The following is a 19,903-nucleotide window of genomic DNA, read 5'->3' on the forward strand; positions in this document are numbered from 1 at the left end:
TGAGGTCTGGGCCCGGGGGCGGGGTCTGCGTCCCCTGGCCGGGAAGGGGGTCGTCGGACGTCGGGATCCGCGCCCCGGGGCAGGGGTCGGCGTCCTGGAGCGGAGCCGGGGCCTAGGGGCGGAGGTCTGCGTCTCCGGGCAGGCGAGAGGGTCGCGGGCACCAGGTCCTGGCCTGGGGGCGGGAGTCTGCGGCTCCGGATCAGGGAGGGGGCTCAGACCCCGGAGTAAGGGTCCCCAGGCCGGGTCTCTGAACTGAGTTGGGGTGGGGGGGGCGGAGGATGGTGCCCTGTCAAGGGTCTTCATCTCTGCATGGAGAGGGTCCCCGAGGAGGTCCTTGCCGGGAGGGCTGGGGTATGCGTCTCTGGCTTGGAGGTGGGGGGATGGATGTCTTCCCAGGGTCAGTAAGAGGAGAAGACAAGAGTGTCCACAGACCCAGGTCCCAGGGCTAGGAAAAAGAGGGGAGGAGCTGTCATCTCCCAGCAGGGTCAGAGAGAAAGTGTTCGTGTTTTGGGGGTACAGGAAGTTGAGGTGCCAGGTTGGGGGAGCTCTGGTTGGGGGAGCTCTGGCTTCCTGAAACTGGACAGAGGAAGAGCTTTGGAACTGGACAGAGGAAGAGCTTTGGATGGTTGAAGGACAGAGGGAAGCAAAGGGTTAATGCAGGGTGAAGGGTTAACCTCAGACTCTAGTGGGGGAGGGGGTCTGGGAGCAGGTGTCCTGTGGAGCTGGGGGGGGCGTGTCTCTGCTTGAGGTTGTGTAGCTAGACCTGTGTCTCTCCAGCAGAGCCTGGCCAAGCTGGGGGTCAAGGTGCTGTCCCCTAAGGAAAGGGAGTAGGGACAAGAAGGCAGGAAGCTGGTAGGGTGGGTGCTGGGGCCAGGGAGCTGGGTTAACTCAGAGCTTCTGGACCAGGAGTCCCAGAGTCCGGGACACACAACTGGGGACAGTCAAGAGCCCCGACAACAGTCTCAGGGAGGCCGCCCACACGGACGGAGTCTCGCACAAAAACAGCGTCACAGCGTCTGGCCCGAAGCTGCACCCGCAGAAGCCACAGTCACATCAACACAGCCCCATCCACGCAGGACACTCTGTCCCCACACGCAGACACACTCAGGGCCTCAGGCTGGGGACTGGGTGGGCCAGAGTCCCTGTCCTTTGCTGGTTGTTCTTCCAGCCTGACCAGTCTGAGTCACCGTGTGACTTTCTGACCGTCTGTCTCTGCATCTGTGTCTCTTCAGGTCTCTGGGTCTCTGTGCTGTCACCTGTCCTTCCCTGTTATCCGCTGGTGACATTCCATCTGTCTCTGTCTCTCTGTCCCTGCCACTCTCAGCACAACTCCACACCTGTCTCTCCCTGCCTCTCAGATGGTTGCCCGCCATCACCCCACTCGTGGGTCTCTCCCAGCTCCTCACCCGTGTCTTGCCCTCACTCTCTCCCCTCTGCTTCCTTCTTCCCTCACTGCCAACTCTACTCTTTCGCTCCTTATCCCTGTCTCTTGCCTTTTCTTCCTCCTTCTCCTTCCTGACTCCTTGTGGCCTCTCCCCACTTCCTCCCTCTCTGTCTCTCTGTTTCTCTTTCTCTCTCATCCTTCTATCTCTGTCTTCCTTTCTCTCTCCCTTCTCTCTCTTTTTCTCTCTCTGTCTCTTTCTCTCTCTCCTCTGTCTTTCTCTCTGTCTCTTCTCTCTCTCTTCCTTTCTGTCTCTCTCTGTCTGCCTCTCTCCTCTCTCCCTTCTCTCCCTTTCTCTCCCTTCTCTCTCTCTTCCCTGTCTCTCTCTCTCCCCCTTTCTTTCTGTCTGTCTCTCCCTCCCTCTCTCTCTTTCTCCCTTTCTTTTCCTCTCTCTGTCTCTAGCCCTCCTCTTTCTCTCTCTTTCTGTCTCTCTTTCTCTCTCTTTCTCTCTCTCTCTCTCTCTCTGGCTCTTTTTCTCTCTGTCTCTTTCTCTCTGTCTCTTTGTCTCTGTCTCTCTCTATCTCCACCTCTTTCTCTCCTTCCCTTCTGTAATTTTCCACTCTCATTCTTCAAGTCCTCATTAATCATTACTGCACACACATCCTGGGGTGGAGAGCTGTGGCAGAGCAAGACATGACTTGTGACCTTGGTCAAGTCTCTTCCCGCCTCTGGTCTTAGGTTCCTCACCTGAGAACTGAGGACGAGAGGGGATGGGGTGGGGGTGAGTTGAGACAGAACTAGGTGCCAAAAAGACACCCCCTCCAACCACCCACCCACCCACACCCACTGCTGAGCTGTCTGCAGAAAAGCTCATGCAAGATACACAAACCAGAGTCTTCTGCCCCCTCTCTTTATTCATGGCATCTACCAAGTTGCCAGAGGAGAGGAGGAATGCACCCCACAAGGGGCCACCTCTGATAAGAGCAAACCCCACCATGCCCCACCCCGCCCTCCCTCCCTCCCACTCTCTTGAGAGATGCAGGTCCATAGCTTGAGTGCATCCTTCCACAGCTTTCTCTCTCCCACACAGACCCAGTCACCAGACACCACACACGGAAGTCAACGTAGGTGAAGGATTGGGTGGTTTGTGGATATCTTATTCCAAAATAGAAACAAAAGAAGCCTGTTTCTCTGCATATGGTCTTTCCTCACTTAACGATACCTCCCTGGCCTACAACACTATTAATCTATCATTAATTTTTTTCTAAATCCTTAATGCCAACACATACACACACACACATTCATATGAGTGTATCTCTTTACAGAAGTTGCTACACTGTCATATTTTAAAACAGTTCAACATAATCAAAGGGCAGCTTCTGCAGCAGCAAGTAAGGCAGGCGATTCCTTTGCTTTTGGGGGGCTGCGGGGTGATGGTAGCTGGGAGGGGCAGGCAAGCCTAGGCCTTGAGGAGCCTGGGTTTGAGTCCTGGCGCTGCTCTGACCACCTAGCTCTCCATGGCACCTCAGAGCCCTGGATTCGCCTGGATTGTGGGTCCTGCTTGGCTGTTCCTGCACCAAATGTTCATGAGGTCTGGGCCATTGTTTTAGGCACTGGGGATATATATGGAGAGAGAGATATATACGTATATATGGGATAAACGAGGGGGAACCCAAAAAACCTGGAATTTATTTGTTAAAAATTGTGTATTCTTACATGTTCAAACTTCAGTCACCTTCAAAGTCCTCTCCATTTTATGCAATACACCCATTGAGACACTTTCTTTACTGCTCAAAACAGTTTTTGAACTCATCATTTTTGATACCTTTTAGTGCTTCTGCCATTTTTTGGTTTCACCTCTTCCACACTGGTAAAAACGTTTTTCTCTGAGGACATTTTTCACCCAAGAAAACAAAAAGAAAGTCACTCAGGGCAAGATCCGGTGAATAGGGAGGTTGGGGCATGGGGGGGGTCATGCCATTTGTGGTCAAAAATTGCTGAACACCCAGCGTGGTGTAGGCAGATGCGCCCATCATGAAATGGGCAAACGTTTCGAAAGAATCTCCAAAAAAAATTCTCTGAAGCCGAACGCAGCCTCTCACAACAACGTTCGCTAGTCCACTTGCCTAGCACTAGCAGGAGAAGCCTGTACTCCGAGGTACCTGCCCTCCAAAAGATAATTCCGGGTTGTTTGGGGTTCCCATTGTATATATTATAACAGTGAGTGAACCAGGTGAGCTTATATCGTAGTGAGACAGAGAGAGATCTGAGACCGAAACCAGACAAGCAAGTAAAGAGGTCATTTCAGAGGGTGATGGGTCAAAAGAGAAGAGTGTCCGGCTCTTCAAACTTAGGTGATTGAGGAAGCCCTCCCTGAGCAGGAGACCTTGGGGCTAAGACCTGAAGGACCAGAAGATATCAGCCTTTAAGTGATCCTGGGGATCAGCCAAGGCAAAGGTCCCCGAGGTGGGACCTCCACCCCCCCCGGGAGGCATGAGCCACCAGCCTGGCCTGGATTACCTGTTAATCCTTCCTACAATCTGACGAGGGAGGCACGGTTATCACCCCCATTTACAGGAGGGGAAACTGAGTCCCAGAGAGGCCACTTGACTTGCACAACTAGGATTTGGACTGCCCGGTGTCGGTGATGTCAAGGCCCCCAGACTTCTGAGGTCAGCAAAGGGCAGAGGAGTCGGGGAGGGTGATGCCCCTTGCTGCCAGCCATGCCAGGCCCAGTGCCTTCTCACACCCCTTCCCAGCGGAGCCACGCCTCCTCTTCCCTGCCCCCATCTCCCGGGCCCCCTTCCCTCCCCTATCTAGCGATGCCCTCCCTCCAGCAAGCAACTCCTTCATCTGGTCCGGTCCACCCTGGCCCCTGCCTTTCCTACCCACCAGCTCCACCCCCTTCCCTGGCCCCATCCCTATCTATTGAAGCCCAAAGAGGAGAGTGGCTGGTCCAAGGTTACACAGCCTGGAGTGGGCCTTCTGCTCCTGGAGTCTGGGGATTTTGTGAGCCAGATATACAGACCCATGACATTCACATTTTTAGACACACGGACTAGCAATCAAAGGCCTTAAACCAGGCCCAGGGACAGGCAGGGAGGCAGAGAAGCCCACTCGAAGTCACGTGATCTGGAGCTCACAGAGTCTCCTGAGTAACCAGCTCAAGTCCTCACACACTCCCTGTGCCCCTGCCCCCCACCTGTGGCTTCTAGACCTGTGGAATCAGATTGTGACCTCTGCCCCTTAGGAAGGTCACTGCTTTGGCCGAGTGCCTCTGCCAGGCAGCAAGAGAGACTTCCCTCCAATTCAAGGTCACTCAGCTTGTTAGAAACCTCTTTTTTTTTTTGAGTCAGAGTCTCTGTTGCCCAGGCTGGAGTGCAGTGGCATGCTCACAGCCACCACAACCTCGAACTTCTGGACTCAGGTGATCCTTCTACCTCAGCCTTCCAAGTAGCTAGAACCGCAGACATGTGCCACCACACCTAGCTAATTTTTTGATTTATTGTAGAGATGAGGTCTCGTCAAGTTGCCCAGGCTGGTCTCGAAACCCTAAACTCAGGAAATCTCGCCTCCACCTCCCAAAGTGCTGGGATTTCAGACTTGAGCCACGGCCCCCAGCTCCTCTTTCTCTCTTAAGAAAAGTCTCCCACCTATGACCTTCATTTCATGGTTTAGCAAACAGGTAAAGCAAGGCCTATTAGTCTGGGCTGTAAATCCCACGAGGGCAGGGACCCAGGTGTTCCCTCCAACTCATGGATAGCTGTTGTAAGCACACAACTGGCAGGCGCTGTTCTAAACTTGTACTTGGGTTACCTCTTTTTTTGTTTTGTCTTGTTATGTATTTATTTGTTTGAGTCAGAGGCTCACTCTGTCACCCAGGCTGGAGTCAGTGGCATGATCATGGCTCACCACAGCCTCAACTTCTTGGGCTCAAGCAATCCTTCCACTTCAGCCTCCCGAGTAGCTGTAACTATAGGCACTCACCACCACACAGCTAACTTTTCCATTTTTTTTGCAGAGACAAGGTCTTGCTATGTTGCCCAAGTTGGTCTTGAACTCCTGGGCTCAAGCAATCCTCCCATCTCAACCTCCCAAAGTGCTGGGATTATAGCCATGAACCACCACACCCCGCATGGATTACCTCTTAATCCTCCCCACAATCCGAGGGAAGCACGATTGTCACCTCCATTTACAGGAGGGGAAACTGAGTTCCAGAGAGGCGAAGGCAAGTGACTTGTACAACTCAGCAGCAGAGCTGGGATTTGAACCCAGACCCCCCCAACCAACCTGGCAACCTCACTCCATTCTTCAGGCCCTCTGGTTATGCTGGATGGGCATATCCGCAGATGCTTATGGGGTGTCTGGACCGAAGTCACTGACTCAGAGAGACCGGCAACCCAGACATGGTGCTGCCCTCCCCTTACCCTGAGCATAGCATCGAGGGAGATCGACGCCAAACCAGGGATAGCAGTAGCTGTTTCTTAAAAAAGAAGTACTGTTGGGAACAGCCAGCATTTATTGGGCCCTCTCTGCATGCCAAGCGCTGAGCTGACACTTTGCTTGTGTAGTCTCCCGGAATCCCTCGCAGGGAAAGACTTGTATTTTTTTTAGCCAGGACATGGTGGGACAGTCATTTGATCTGCCATCCCAGTCTCCGGGCTTTATTATTTGATCTCTGAAGACCATTCATTCCCATTCAACAAAGGAAAGACATCCTCCCTTTCTGAGCTCTGAGGCAGGCCCAGCCCTGGGGGACACAACTAAGATTGAGGCCCTCAAATGTAAGAGGCATCATAGACACTATCTCAGCTGAGCCAAAGGGTGCCCGGAGGAAGAGGTGAGGACTCTGCCTTGAGCTGTCAAGGAGATCCTGGTGGAGGAAGGGGCATTTTTGAGGGGGTATTGAAGAAACAGTAGGAGTTCAAGAGTTGGAGAAGCATGGTGCAGCCATCCATTTATATTCATTCATTCAAAAAATATTTCCCAATGTCTCTGGTGGGCCAGGCCTTGTGATGGGAGATGCTGGAGACACAGACCTGAGTCAGATCCAGGCTGTGTCCTTAAGAAACTTCTAGTCTGATGGGGAAGCCAGTTGCCACAGTATAATCTGGGCTTTAATGGAAGCTAGGGTGGACTTCATGGGCACAAGCTTGTTTATTGGTCCTTCTGAGGGCCAGGCCCTGCCCTGGGGAAGCAGCCACCTAGTGAGGGCAGCAGACACAGTCCAGAGTACTCAGAGGGAGGGGCCAGGCCCAGGGACGGAGTGGGTTGTAGACTCTAAGAAGGTCAGCCCAGGCCAAGACAGTGAGTGGCTCATACCTGTAATCCCAGCACTTTGAAAGGCTGAGGCAAAAGATTGCTTGAGCCTTGGAGTTTTAGGACCAGCCTGGCCAGCATAGCAAGACCTCTTCTCTATAAAATATTTAAAAACTAGCCAGGCATGGTGGCATGTGCCTGTAGGCCCAGCTACTTGGGAAGCTGAGGCAGGAGGATTGCTTGAGCCCAAGAGGTCGAGGCTACAGTGAGCTTATGATGATATTGCTGCACTCCAGCTTGGGTGACAGAGTGAGACTCCAACTCAGAATAAAAAAGAAGATCACTCTTGAATGGGCTAGCCTGACCCCACCCCTATTTATTGAAGCCCAGAGAGGGAAAAAGGTTTGTTTGAGGTTACACAGCGTGGAGCCAGCCTTCTGCTCCTAGAGTTTGGGGATTTTGTGAGTCAGATATATAGACCCATGACATCCACATTCATAGACACACGGACCAGGAACAAAAGCCCACTCAAGGGATGAATTCATTCATCACACATCTTCAGGAACTGCCCTCAAACCGGCCCAGGGTCAGGCAGGGAGGCAGAGAAGCCAGATCTAAGTCAAGTGATCTGGAACACCCAGGGCCTCCTAGGACAGTCCCCTTGTACTAGCTACCTGGAGGAGAAGTGTTTTGATGAGGCAGAGGCTTGGGGGAGGGGGGAGATGCAGCCAGACCATGCATGTGCCAGGGAGACAAGGCAGGAGGACATCGCCAGGGCCCTGCCAGACACTGGGTCATGTGGGCAGGTGGAACCCACAAGAAGGGCTGAGTCGGTTTTGAGTATTGGGAGGACCCCTTGCACTGGCGTCTGTCTGTCTGCTGGTGTTTCTGCCTGCCGTGATACCTGGTTAAGAATCCTGTCTGCAGCCAGGCATGGTGACTCATGCCTGTAATCCTAGCACTTTGGGAGGCCAAAGTGAAAGGATTGCCTGAGCCCAGGGCTTCAAGAACTGCCAGGTCAACTTGGCGATACCTCATCTCTACAATATATAAATAAACAAATAAGTAAATAGCCGGGTGTGGTGGCACACACCAGTAGTCTCAGCTACTCAGGAGGCTGAAGCAGAAGGACCACCTGACCCCAGGAAGTCGAGGCTGTGTTGAGCCACGAGTATGCCACTGCACTCCAGCCTGAGTGATAGAGTAAGACCCCAACTAAAACAACACCAACAACAAAAAACTGTCCTGCCTGTCTCTTCTGGGTTCACTGCCCATACAGGGCCCTGGTGTGTATGGCTCAAGTCACCAGCTGAGTTCAGGAGCCCTGGATTCGCTGATCCTTTTTGGGGGGTACCTTGGACAGCTCCCCTCCCCTTTACGCTTGTGCTTTGGTTCCTTTAGGACAGTGGCTCTCAGTAGGGGAGTGGGGTGTGACTTTGCCCCCTGGGAGGCATCTGGCAGTGTCTGGAGGCATTTGGGGTGGGATGGAGGGGGTTATTGAGAGCAGGCCCAGGATAGGGATGCTGTCAATACCCTTCAGCTCACAGGACAGTCCAGCTTCCAGTGTCAGTGGCACCAAGGTTTAGGAACCCTGGCCTAGGATGTGTGTCACCAAGAATATGACAAATCCTGGGGATTGGGGGAGAGGGAATGTCTGTGTTGACCAGCCTGAGATGGAATCTTAGTGTGCACACTTGACTCCGTTTCACATCACTGGATGTGGCACTACCCACGACTGCCTTTTGGTCCAAAAGCATCTTTTTATGCGTGACTTCTCAACTCCCTGCGTGTGTGTACGACCGTGTGTGATCTGATCATCAGTGACAACATGACCTGATTCTCGGCCCAGGGCTGCGTCTTTGTGTTTGAGGAGATGTGACAGGGTTGCTATCTTGTCACACGTGTTGTAGCCCTGTGCAGATTTGACCCAGAACTTTCCAAAGTGGAGGGTGGGGGCAAGCATGGCGCTCGGGCTGGTGGTGTCAGGGGAACCAGTTAGATGTGTGTATGTGAGTGTGTGTGTGCACATTCATGTGTAGGGTTGTAACCTTGTGAGGGCTTTGCAGCTATGCATGGGGGACTGTTGGTATTAGCAGAACCGGGTGGTAACTGGTTGTATATGGCGGGGGGTGACTCCAAGTACATTGGTCACTTGGCCTGGAACTGACCCTTTGTGGCTGAATGTAACCCTATGACAACTCTTGGGACAGAGCCTGTTTTCTACCTGACCTCCTGCTGGGGGCCTGTGTGGAGCTGGGTGTGTTGATGTCCCTTTATGTACATACCTGTCCCTCTGAGCAGGGCCACAGCTGTGCATGTGACTGAGAGGGTGGGATTATCTTCTGTGTGCATGTTGGTATGTGTGTATGACTGTGTGTGCACCTCTCTGGGCAAAGCCATTGTTAGCGTGGGGACCATTTCTTGGCTTGGCTTGGGGAGGTCTCCTTGTCTTGTCCAAACCTGTGTGTGTGTGTGTGTGTGTGTGTGTGTGTGTGTGTGTGTCCGTGTCCCTGGTCATCTCCCACTGTTCCCAGGGTTGCATGTCCATCGTGCACAGCTTGGGGAGGGGGACCCCCCTCCCTCCATCCTGGGTCCTTTGAAGCCCAGCAGAGACTCTGGCCTGAGCCAGACCCCGGGATGAGGGGCTGCAGGGCTGGGCTCAAACCCCAGGACCCAGCCAGCCCACTGTAGCTGGCTCCGTCCTGGCCCCATCCGGAGGGGCTGCTGATGGAACGGGCCCCCGGGAGTCATTGGGGCAGCACGGGCCATTAATTCATTAGATTAATTAGCTCCTGACCCAGGCTGGGGGTAGGGCAGCCCGGCGCAGGGCCCTCCCGCTCCAGGCGTCCAAGGTCATCCAGCCGCCTCCCTCCCTCTCCGCCTGGTGCCGGCTCCACCGCCTCCGCGTGCCCAGCCCCCTCTCCCTGGCTGGGGTCCAGCGCGCTGGACACAGTCCACAGAGAGATGAGCGGGTGGGGGTGACAAGGCCCACGCGCCGGGCTGAGCTTGCGGGCGGCGTGGACACACAGTGGGGCTGTGTCAGTGTGCGTGTCTGCTAAGGTTCGTGTGTCTGAGTGTACATATGTGCGTCTGTGATATGTGTGTCTGGGGGCGTACATGTGTGCATCTGTGTGTGTGTGTGTGTGTGTGTGTGTGTGTGTGTGTGTGTGTTTGTATTTGTGTGTCTACATGTCTGTGTTGAGTGTCTGTATGCAGCTGGCTCAGTGTGTCTTTCAGTGTATTTTTTGTCTTTTGAGTTGAAGTCTCACTCTGTCATCCAGGTTGGAGTACAGTGACACGCTCACAGCCACTGCAGCCTCTACCTGCTGGGCTCTGGCGATCCTTCCGCCTCAGCCTTCCAATTGGTTGGAACCACAGGCACATGCCACTATGCCTGCCTAATTTTTCTAGATTTATTGTAGAGATGAGGTCTCACCATGTTGCCCAGGCTCGTCTCGAACCCATAGGCTTAGGCAATCCTCTCCCTTCGGCCTCCCAAAGTGCTGATATTATAGGTGTGAGCCACTGTGCCCATCCCATGGAGAGATGCACACACAGCAGACACCATCAGAGCACGGGCACATGCTGACCCACAGGCTGGGATGGGTAGGCTCACGTGGACAGCCTAATCTGCACACCTCTGGGGACGCAGAGACAGCATCCAGACACACATGTGCAGATACACACAAAGGCATGTAGGCACAGACACACACACGGACACATGGACACAACATAAGACATACATATGCAGACATGTGCATAGATGCACAGATATATGCATACATAGAACATACATACATTCCCAGATTTATTTATTTATTTAGAGTCAGAATCTCACTCGGTCACCTAGGCTGGAGTGCAGGGGCACGCTCACGGCCACTGCAGCCTCAACCTGCTGGGTTCAGGCCATCCTTCCACCTCAGCCTCCCAAGTAGCTGAGACTACAGGCGGGCGCCACCATGCCCGACTAATTTTGTGATTTATTGTACAGATGAGGTCTCACCATGTTACCCAGGCTGGTCTCGAACCTGCAGGCTCAGGCAATCCTCTCACTTCAGCTTCCCAAAGTGCTGGGATTATGGCATGAGCCACTGTGTCTGGTCCCCTGTGAATACTTATATGTCTTCCCTTATGCATGCATATGTGTCTGTTTGTATCTGCGTGTGTTCATGTGTCTATATACACTGTGCCTGCATGCTCAACCCAGCGCACAGGCCCCATCACCTCTACCCGTTCATCTCTCTGTAGACTGTGGCCAGCATTCTCTGTCTGTGCATGTATTTTGTGTATCTGGACCTAGGTATGTGTCTGTGTGTGCATATCTGTGCATGTGTGTAAATACCTACGTAATTGTGAACCTGTGCATACATGGGTCTTTGCGTACTAAATCTGCAAATAGCTGGGTGCGGTGGCTCATGCCTATAATCCCAGCACTTTGGGTGGCTGAGGTGAGAGGCCTGCCTGAGCCCATGGTTCGAGAGCAGCCTGGAGAACATGGCGAGACCTCAGCTCTACAATAAAGCAAAAAATTAGCTGGGTGTCATAGCATGCGCCTACAGTTCCAGCTACTTGGAAGGCTGTGGTGGAAGGACCGCCTGAGTATAGCAGGTGGAGGCTGCAGTAGCCGTCAGCTTGCCACTGCGCTCCAGCCTGGGCGACAGAGTAAGACTCCGACTCCAAAAAGAAAGAAGACACCAATGCATGCATGTGGTAGTGGGAGCAGGAGATGTCTGTGTCCACAAGGGCATGTGTGCGTGGGTGTGTGTGCGCGCGTGTACAGTCTCAGCTGTGTTGGGCCCTGCCAAGACGCAGGGGCTGAGCTGCAACCACCCCCCTCCACTCCCCCTCCCTTGTAGGACTGCTGTCACAGAGCCTGGAGTTCAGCTCTCCTGCCGACAACTACACGGTGTGCGAAGGTGACAACGCCACCCTCAGGTACCTCCTGGGAGCTCAGAGGAGCTCGGAGCTACATGGTCCTGCCCCTCCCCTTCCTGAGGGATCCTGACTACAGGGACAGCCTGGACTAGGAAGGCCTGGGCTCCACCTGCCCATTAGGAGTGAGGCTGCCAGGAGCCGGCTCCACCCCGAGCCTCAATGTCCCCATCTGTCAAAGAGGTGGGGAGGTGGTAACGACAATGCAGGTTATTGTGAGGATTCAAGAGTTTATACACACACTGCATTCAGAGAGAGTGGTGTGTGGTGACGGCTTCATGAACAAGAGGTGGGGTCACTGTCTCCCAGATCTCTGCCTCTCCTCACCCTGGGCATCTGTCCCCCTTCTTCTAGGTCTCTGTCCTCCTCTCTCTCTGGGTCTCTGTCCCCTTCTCTGGGTCTCTGTCTCTTCTTTCTGGGTCTCTGTTTCCTATCTCTGGGTCTCTGTCCCCCTCTCTTTCTGGGTCTCTCTTCCCCTCTCTCTCTGGGTCTCTGTTCCCCTCTCTCTCTGGGTCTCTGTCTCTCTGTGTCTCTGTCCCCCTCACTCTCTAGGTCTCTGTCCCCCTCTCTGGGTCTCTGTCTCCTTCTCTCTGGGTCTCCGTCCCCCTCTCTCTGGGTCTCCGTCCTCCTCTCACTGGTTCTCTGTCCCCCTCTCTTTCTGGGTCTCTGTTCCCCTCTCTCTCTGGGTCTCTGGATCTCTGTCTCTCTCTGGGTCTCTATCCACCCCCCCTAGGTCTCTGTCTCCCTCCTCTCTGGCTCTCTGTTCCCCCTCTCTCTCTGGGTCTGTTCTCCTCTCTCTCTAGGTCTTTGTCTCTCTCTCTCTGGGTCTCTCTCTCTCTCTCTCTCTCTCTGGGTCTCTGTCTCCCTCTCTCTGGGTGTCTATCCCTCCCTCTTTCTGGATCTCTTCCCCCCTCTCTGGGTCTCTTTCCCCCTCTCTCTGGGTCTCTGTCTCCCTCTCTCTCTGGGTCTCTGTCTCTCTCTCTCTGTGTCTCTGTCCCCCTCTCTCTGTGTCTCTGTCCCCCTCCCTCTCTGGGTCTCTGTCCCTTTCTCTCTGTGTCTCTGTCCCCCTCACTCTCTGGGTCTCTGTCTCCCTCTATCTCTAGGTCTCTGTCCCACCCCCCTCTGGGTCTCTGCCTCCTTCTCTTTCTGGGTCTCTGTCTCCCCCGGGTCTCTGTCTCTCTTTCTGGGTTTCTGTCCCCCTCTCTTTGGGTCTCTGTCTCCTTCTCTTTCTAGGTCTCTGTCCCTCTTTCTCTGGGTCTCTGTCCCCTTCTCTCTCTGGGTCTCTGCCCCCCTCCCCGATCTCTGTCTCTCTCTCTCTGGGTCTCTCTCTCTCTGGGTCTCTGTCCTACCCCCCCCCCCGGGTCTCTGTCTCTTTCTCTCTCTGGATCTGTGTCCCCTCTCTCGGGGTCTCTCTTCCCCTCTTGACTTTCTGTCTCCTTCTCTCTCTGGGTATCTGTCCTCCCCTCTTTTTTGGGTCTCTCTCTCTCTCACACTCCCTGTCCCCCTCTCTCTGAGTCTCTGTCTATCTCTTTCCTCTCTCTTTCTCTCTCTCTCTCTCTCTCTGTTCCCTCCTCTGCATCTCTATTCCTCTCTCCCACAGCATCTGTCCCATTGTTGGGTCTCTGACACACAGCACTCATCCAATAGCCATCAGCTGTCATTCCATTGTGCACTCAGGCCCCTGCTTTCCTACCTGAGGCTCAGCTTACCACTCTGTGGGGTGGGCACAGTCACATGGCTTCACAGGGCTGGTGGCTCTGGAGATGCAGTGGCCTCCTCCCTCCCAGCCCCTCGAGGGGGACCCTGGAGGGCTAGGCTGGGTGGTGGGAAAAGCCTTCCTCCAACCCCGCCTCCCCTCAGCTGCTTCATTGATGAGCACGTGACCCGCGTGGCCTGGCTGAACCGCTCCAACATCCTGTACGCTGGCAATGACCGCTGGACCAGCGACCCGCGTGTGCGGCTTCTCATCAACACCCCTGAGGAGTTCTCCATCCTCATCACTGAGGTGGGGCTCGGCGATGAGGGCCTCTACACCTGCTCCTTCCAGACCCGCCACCAGCCATATACCACTCAGGTCTACCTCATCGTCCATGGTGAGCCATGGCGGGCTCGGCCAGTGGGGGCATGGGAGCATGGGGGAACAGGAGCATGGTGCAAGGAGACACGATGCCAGACACAGCCACACAGACCTGCCACATGGTGGGCAGTGAGAGGGGCTCCCAGGGACTTGAGTGCCATTCCTAACTCCGGTGACACATAATGTGGAACCCAGTCCTCGGGGAGTTGGGTCCAGTAGAAGGGGGGCGGTCACACAGGTAGTGACATGTCAGTATGATTGCGTCCAGAGCAGGAGAGCTTCAGGGGCAAGGGACTGCTCGGGAAGATCAGCTTCACTCGCTGAGCTGCATTTATTGAGCACCTACTATGTGCGGGCATTGTTCTGAGCACTGGGCATCTGCAAGGAATGAGGAGGCTGTCCTGGCCTTGGGAGTTGAGTTTCCAAGGAGAGGCCCAGAGGGCATCTCAGAAGTGGCATCTGAGCTGAGACCTTTGCTGGGCACAGAGCAAGTACCAGAAAAGCACCAGTGCCTGCAGGAGGCAGGGAACAAAGTGAGACAGGTGTGCAGAGGAACACCCCGTAAGGCTGGATGCGCTAGAACCCAGAGCAGGAGAAATAGGCCTGGGAAACTCCACAGAAGGGGGCGAGAGGCAGAGGGAGGGACAGGGACCCAGTCCTGGATCCCACCTGCTACAGCATCATAATGGGTAGAGGCCAGGTGCTGAGGCTCATGCCTGTAATCCCAGCACTTTGGGAGGCTGAGGCAAGAGGATTGCCTAAGCCCATGGGTTCAAGACAGCCTGGGCAATTTGGTGAGACTTCATCTCTACAATAAATCACAAAAACTAACTGGGCACAGTGGTGTGCGTCTGTAGTTCCAGCTACTTGTAAGGCTGAGGCGGAAGAATCACCTGAGCCCAGCAGGCTGAGGCTGCGGTGGCCATGAGTGTACCACTGCACTTCAGCCTGGGCGACAAGAGTGAGATTCCAACTCAAAAGAAAAAAAAAAAGACCAAGCGTGGTGGCTTACACCAATAATCCCAGCACTTCAGGAGGCCGAGGTGAGAGGATTGCCTGAGCCCACAAGTTCGAGACCAGCCTGGGTAACTTGGCAAGACCTCATCTCTACAATAAATCAAACAAGTATCCAGGTGTGGTGGCGCTTACCTGTAGTTCCAACTACTTGGAAGGCTGAGGAGGAAGGATCATCTGAGCCCAGCAAGTCAAGGCCGTGGTGGTCGTGAGTGTGCCACTGTACTCCATCCTGGGTGACAGAATAAGACTCTGACTCAAAAAACAAATAAATAAGCCGGGCTCGGTGGCTCAGCCTGTAATCCCGCACCTTTGGGAGGCTGAGGTGAGCGGATTTCCTGAGCCCGCGGGCTCAAGACCCACCTGGGCAGCGAGACCTCATCTCTACAATAAATCAAAAAATCAGCCGGGCGTGGTAGCTCATGCCTGTAATTCCGGCTACTTGGAAGGCTGAGGCGGAAGGATCACCAGAGCCCAGCAGGCCGAGACTGCGGTGGCCGGGAGTGGCCACTGCACTCCAGTCTGGGCGACAGAGTGAGACTCCAACTTAAAATAAATAAATAAATAAAAATAAATAATAAATAAAATTTAAAAATGAGCCAGGCATGGTGGCACATGCTTGTAGTCCCAGCTACTCTGGAGGCTGAGGCGGAAGGATTGCCTGGAACCCAGGAAGTCGAGGCAGTGGTGAGTCGTAATTGTGCTGTTGCACTCCAGCCCAGTGACAGAGTGAGATCCTGACTCAAAAAAAACAAAAAAAGTGGTGAAGTGGAGGGTAGTGAGTACCTGAAGAGATGGGACCCAGAGACACAGAGAGCCCAGCGGGATCCTGACAAGCTCTGAGCCAGAAGCCAGACTGCCTGGGTTCCAACATCAGTGCCACTGGCCCTGGCCCAGGGACCCTGAACAGTCACAGAGGCCTTGGACACCTCTTCTCAACATGGGAATAGTGCTGCCATTGATCAAATCCAAGACACTGTCCATTGGAACGATCACCTTTATTTTATGCCCTGCTAGAAGAGAAAAACAAAAAAACCTCTGCCAATTAAACTCTGACATCCTACACTGAAAGTTCACCCTGATTGAAGAAATGTTCAAATAAAGAGAGAGAGAGAGAGAGAGAGAGAGAGAGAGAGAGAGAGAGAGAGAAAAGCACAGATGTGTCTCAGAATCAATGAAATATAGTAACATCCACCCCAGAGGCTGGCAGTGAAGGGCTAATCAGTGGATTTTTGTAAAGCTCTTAGAACAGAATCTGCTGCACAGAAAGTGCCATATGGGTGTTTGTTAAATAAATTAATTAAAAAAATAATAAATACAAGTAAAGGCAGGGAGAGAGGAATTGAGACCAGAAGACAGAAAAACCATCTTAGGATGAAGGTGGGGAAAGACACGGAGATCGAGACCAGCAATTAGACAAGGAGCCAGGCCCAGACAGGGACATTGGAGAAGAGGGCAGAGAGGCAAGAAAGAAACATGGGGATTCACACAGGAAGGCACAATGGACATCAGGTGGACCCCTGGGTCTGAGGGAGGAGGCCAGAGACCACAGTCACCTGGAGGCAGCTCCGAGGTGAAGACCCCATCCCAGGCCAAAAGCCCCTTCCCCACTCCAAAGTCTGGGCCCACCATTCCCCGAATCCCAGCTAGTTCCCCAGACCCCCGCCTCCCCTCACTTCTGACCTTCTCCCACAACCCCTGCTCCCAGTTATTTCATCACAAGACCCCAGACCTCAGAGCCCTCACCACTGGCTCCCCACCCACTACCCCAGGTCTGGGTCTTTGCCTCAGAATCCACCCGACGAACCTCAGCCTGGCCCACTTCCCCAACCCCAATGTCCCTGGTGTCTCCCCACAAGCCCACAGAATTCTCTGCACACAGATCCTTGCCATTAGATGCCCTCAGTTAGGTTTCAGCCAGTAGCCCTGGTCACATCCCTTCGCTGTCTCAGCCAGTGTGGGTCCCAGACTGGCAGCACCAGCATCCATCCTCTGGGAATTCGCCAGAAATGCACCTTTTGAAGCCCCAGCCCAGATCTGTTGAATCAGATGCTCCCTCCTCCCCTTCCCCACAACCAGGTCATCCCCAAACATAGTGCCAGGGTGTCTGCACATAACAGCCCAGATCTGGGACATCACCTACCAGCTTTTATACCTGGGTCTTCACCACCAAATCCCAGATCCCTGGACCCCCATCGCTGGGTCCTTGGAGACCCATGGTGCCAACCACCAGGTCCTATTCACCGAATACCTGCATTCTACCCTACTGGGTCATCTGAAAAGTCCAGAGATCCTGGATCCCTGGAGACCCTTAGTCCCAGAGGGTCTTCTGAGACCACTGACCCAGACATCTGGATTGCTGATCCCAAACACCAGATCCCAGTTCCCATGAACTAGATCCCAGAACTCTGGACCCTTCCCTACAAGGGTGGCCTGGACTCCTGAATCTGAGGGACGAAGAGGCTGGGAACCTGGACTCCTATGTCTGAGGGAGAAGGGACTGGGGGGCCTGGACTTCTGGGTCCGAGGGAGGAGGGGCTGGGGGCCTGGACTCCTGGTCTGAGGGAGGAGAGACTGAAGGCCTGGACTCTTGTCTGAGGAAGGAGGGGCTCCAGCTTCTTACCATCCCCCTCCCCCCTGCCCACAGTCCCTGCCCGCATTGTGAACATCTCGTCTCCTGTGACGGTGAATGAGGGGGGCAATGTGAACCTGCTCTGCCTGGCTGTGGGGCGGCCGGAGCCCACAGTCACCTGGAGGCAGCTCCGAGGTGAGGATCCCATCCCAGCCAAAAGCCCCTTCCCCACTCCAAACTCTGGGCCCATCATTCTCCATATCCCTAGCTAGTTCCCCAGACCCCCATCTCCCCTTACTTCTGACCTCTCCTCACAACCCTCTGGTCCCTTGGTTCCTGCCTCCTGCTCCCAGTTATTTCATCACAAGACCCCAGACCTCAGAGCCCTCACCACTGACTCCCCACCCGCCACCCCAGGCCTGGGCCTTTGCCTCAGAATCCACCTGACAAACCCCAACCTGGCCCACTTCCCCAACCCCAATATCCCTGGTGTCTCCCCACAAGCGCACAGAATTCTCTGCACTCAGAACCTCACCATTAGACGCCCTCCGCTAGGTTGCAGCCAGTAGCCCTAGTCACATCCCCTTCCCTCTCCCAGCCCAGGGGCTCTCAGTGTGGGTCCCAGACTGGCAACACCAGCATCCCCTGGGAACTTGCCAGAAACACAGCATCTCAGGCCCCAGCCCAGATCTGGAACATCACCCACCAGCCCTTGTACCTGAACCGCCACCACCCCCAGATCCCTGGACCCCCATCGCTGGGTCCTTGGAAGTCCATGGTGCCAATCACCAAGTTCTATTCCCTGAATCCCTGTATCCTGCCCCACTGGGTTATCTGAATAGTCCAGAGATCCTGGATCCCTGAAGGCCCTTAGTCCCAGAGGGTTTCCTGAGTCCACTGATCTGTCATCAGACCCCCCCTGCCAGACATCTGGATTGCTGATCCCAAACACCAGATCCGGATTCCCATGAACTAGATCCCAGAACTCTGGGCCATTCCCTACTGGGTCTGTATTTGCTGTATCCTTCTGAGATCCAAGATCCTGGGATCTGCCTCCCCACTGGGTCCGCAGACCCTAGGATCTTAGTCAGAAGATTTCAGATCCCTGGATCTCTTGAACTCTCACATTCTAAGATCCGCTCCACTGCGTTCCAGTTACTAAGTCCAGATCCTCAATCCTTCCCCCATTTCTAGCTGGAGAGACCCTAAACCCCGTAGCCGCCCTTCCCCATTGACCCGGGCACTCCAGGTCCTGCTGTGCCCGCCCCGCTGATGTGTGTCCGTGTTGTGCCCGTGTTGTCCCGTGTTAAGTGTTTGTGTCTGGCCCCGCCCCCTCCTCCTCCCTCCCCTCACAGACGGCTTCACCTCCGAGGGAGAGATTCTTGAGATCTCCGACATCCAGCGCGGCCAGGCCGGGGAGTACGAGTGCGTGACTCACAACGGGGTTAACTCGGCACCCGACAGCCGCCGCGTGCTGGTCACAGTCAACTGTGAGCCCCCCTGGCACTGGGCATGGCACTGGGCACGAAGGGGCGGCGGATCCTGGGTCTCGGGGGGGGGGGGGTCGGATTGAGGAGGAAGCCGGGGCGGACTCCTGGGTCTGAGGGACGAGGGGGGACGGGGCCCCTTAGTCCCCACGTGACTGGGAGAGTTCGCTCACCCTCGCCCCTCGCCAGATCCTCCGACCATCACGGACGTGACCAGCGCCCGCACCGCCCTGGGACGGGCCGCCCTCCTGCGCTGCGAAGCCATGGCGGTGCCTCCCGCGGATTTCCAGTGGTACAAGGATGACAGACTGTGAGGACAGCCCCGGGGTGGGCCGTGGGGAGGGAGAGGAGGTCCTTGGTCCCTCGTATTGCGGGGAGGGGAGTGGGTGGCAGGCGGGCGGAAGGCAGCAGAGCCCTGGGTCCCAAGAATCCGGGCGTCCAGCTTCTAGGTGTGGGGTCTGTCGAGCCTCAGGGAGCCCAACGTGGGTCCCTGGATGATGAATGCTGGGGCCCGGTCTCCCCCGACTATTCAGGTAGAGTGCCTGGAGTCGGGGGTCAATGCCTAGGATGCGGCGGGCAAGGTTTAGGGGACCATCGTGGCTGGGTCCAGCAGGGTGTGGGAGCTCCTAGCGACTGGGGGCGCACCCTGGAGAGTCCAGTGTCCCTGCAGGGCCCGGGTGCCTGGAGGGGGCGGCGGTCGGAGGGACCCGGGCTCCACGAGGAGCTAGAACCCGAGGCCAGCGTCGCTGGAGTAGGGGGCGGAATGCAGGGTTTCCGGGGAATGGAAGAGCCAGAGAGTCGCGGCTGGGCTGTGCGTCCTTAACCCCGATCCCCGGCAGGCTGAGCAGCGGCACGGCCGAGGGCCTGAAGGTGCAGACGGAGCGCACCCGCTCGATGCTTCTCTTTGCCAACGTGAGCGCCCGGCATTACGGCAACTACACGTGTCGCGCCGCCAACCGACTCGGAGCGTCCAGCGCTTCCATGCGGCTCCTGCGTGCGTCTGGGCGGGTCGGCGGGAGGGGCGTGGCCAGGGAGACAGGGGGTGGGTCGTGGAGGGCTGGATGGGCGAGGCCAGAGAGACTGGGGGCGGGTCCGGTTCGGCGGGAGAGGTCGAGCCAGCGAGGGCGGGTCCTGGGCTGTGGGAGGGGCGGGTCCAGAGAGGTAGCGTGCAGGTCCGGAGA

At 55.3% G+C, this 19,903-nt stretch overlaps 1 protein-coding gene across 1 annotated transcript in view; it reads left to right on the plus strand.

Moving 5' to 3' along the window:
* IGLON5 (IgLON family member 5) overlaps positions 1 to 19,903 on the plus strand; it is a 41,433-nt gene that overhangs the window by 18,947 nt on the left and 2,583 nt on the right. Inside the window, exons 3-9 of the mRNA XM_021708415.1 lie at positions 10,889 to 10,940; positions 11,497 to 11,575; positions 13,433 to 13,665; positions 17,311 to 17,430; positions 18,591 to 18,725; positions 18,912 to 19,032; positions 19,562 to 19,716. Coding sequence (XP_021564090.1) covers positions 10,889 to 10,940; positions 11,497 to 11,575; positions 13,433 to 13,665; positions 17,311 to 17,430; positions 18,591 to 18,725; positions 18,912 to 19,032; positions 19,562 to 19,716 — 895 coding nt within the window. The remainder of the gene's footprint in view (positions 1 to 10,888; positions 10,941 to 11,496; positions 11,576 to 13,432; positions 13,666 to 17,310; positions 17,431 to 18,590; positions 18,726 to 18,911; positions 19,033 to 19,561; positions 19,717 to 19,903) is intronic.

Source organism: Carlito syrichta, unplaced genomic scaffold (assembly GCF_000164805.1).
Source record: "Carlito syrichta isolate Samal-C Ts95f unplaced genomic scaffold, Tarsius_syrichta-2.0.1 Scaffold136608, whole genome shotgun sequence".
NCBI lineage: Eukaryota > Metazoa > Chordata > Mammalia > Primates > Tarsiidae > Carlito > Carlito syrichta.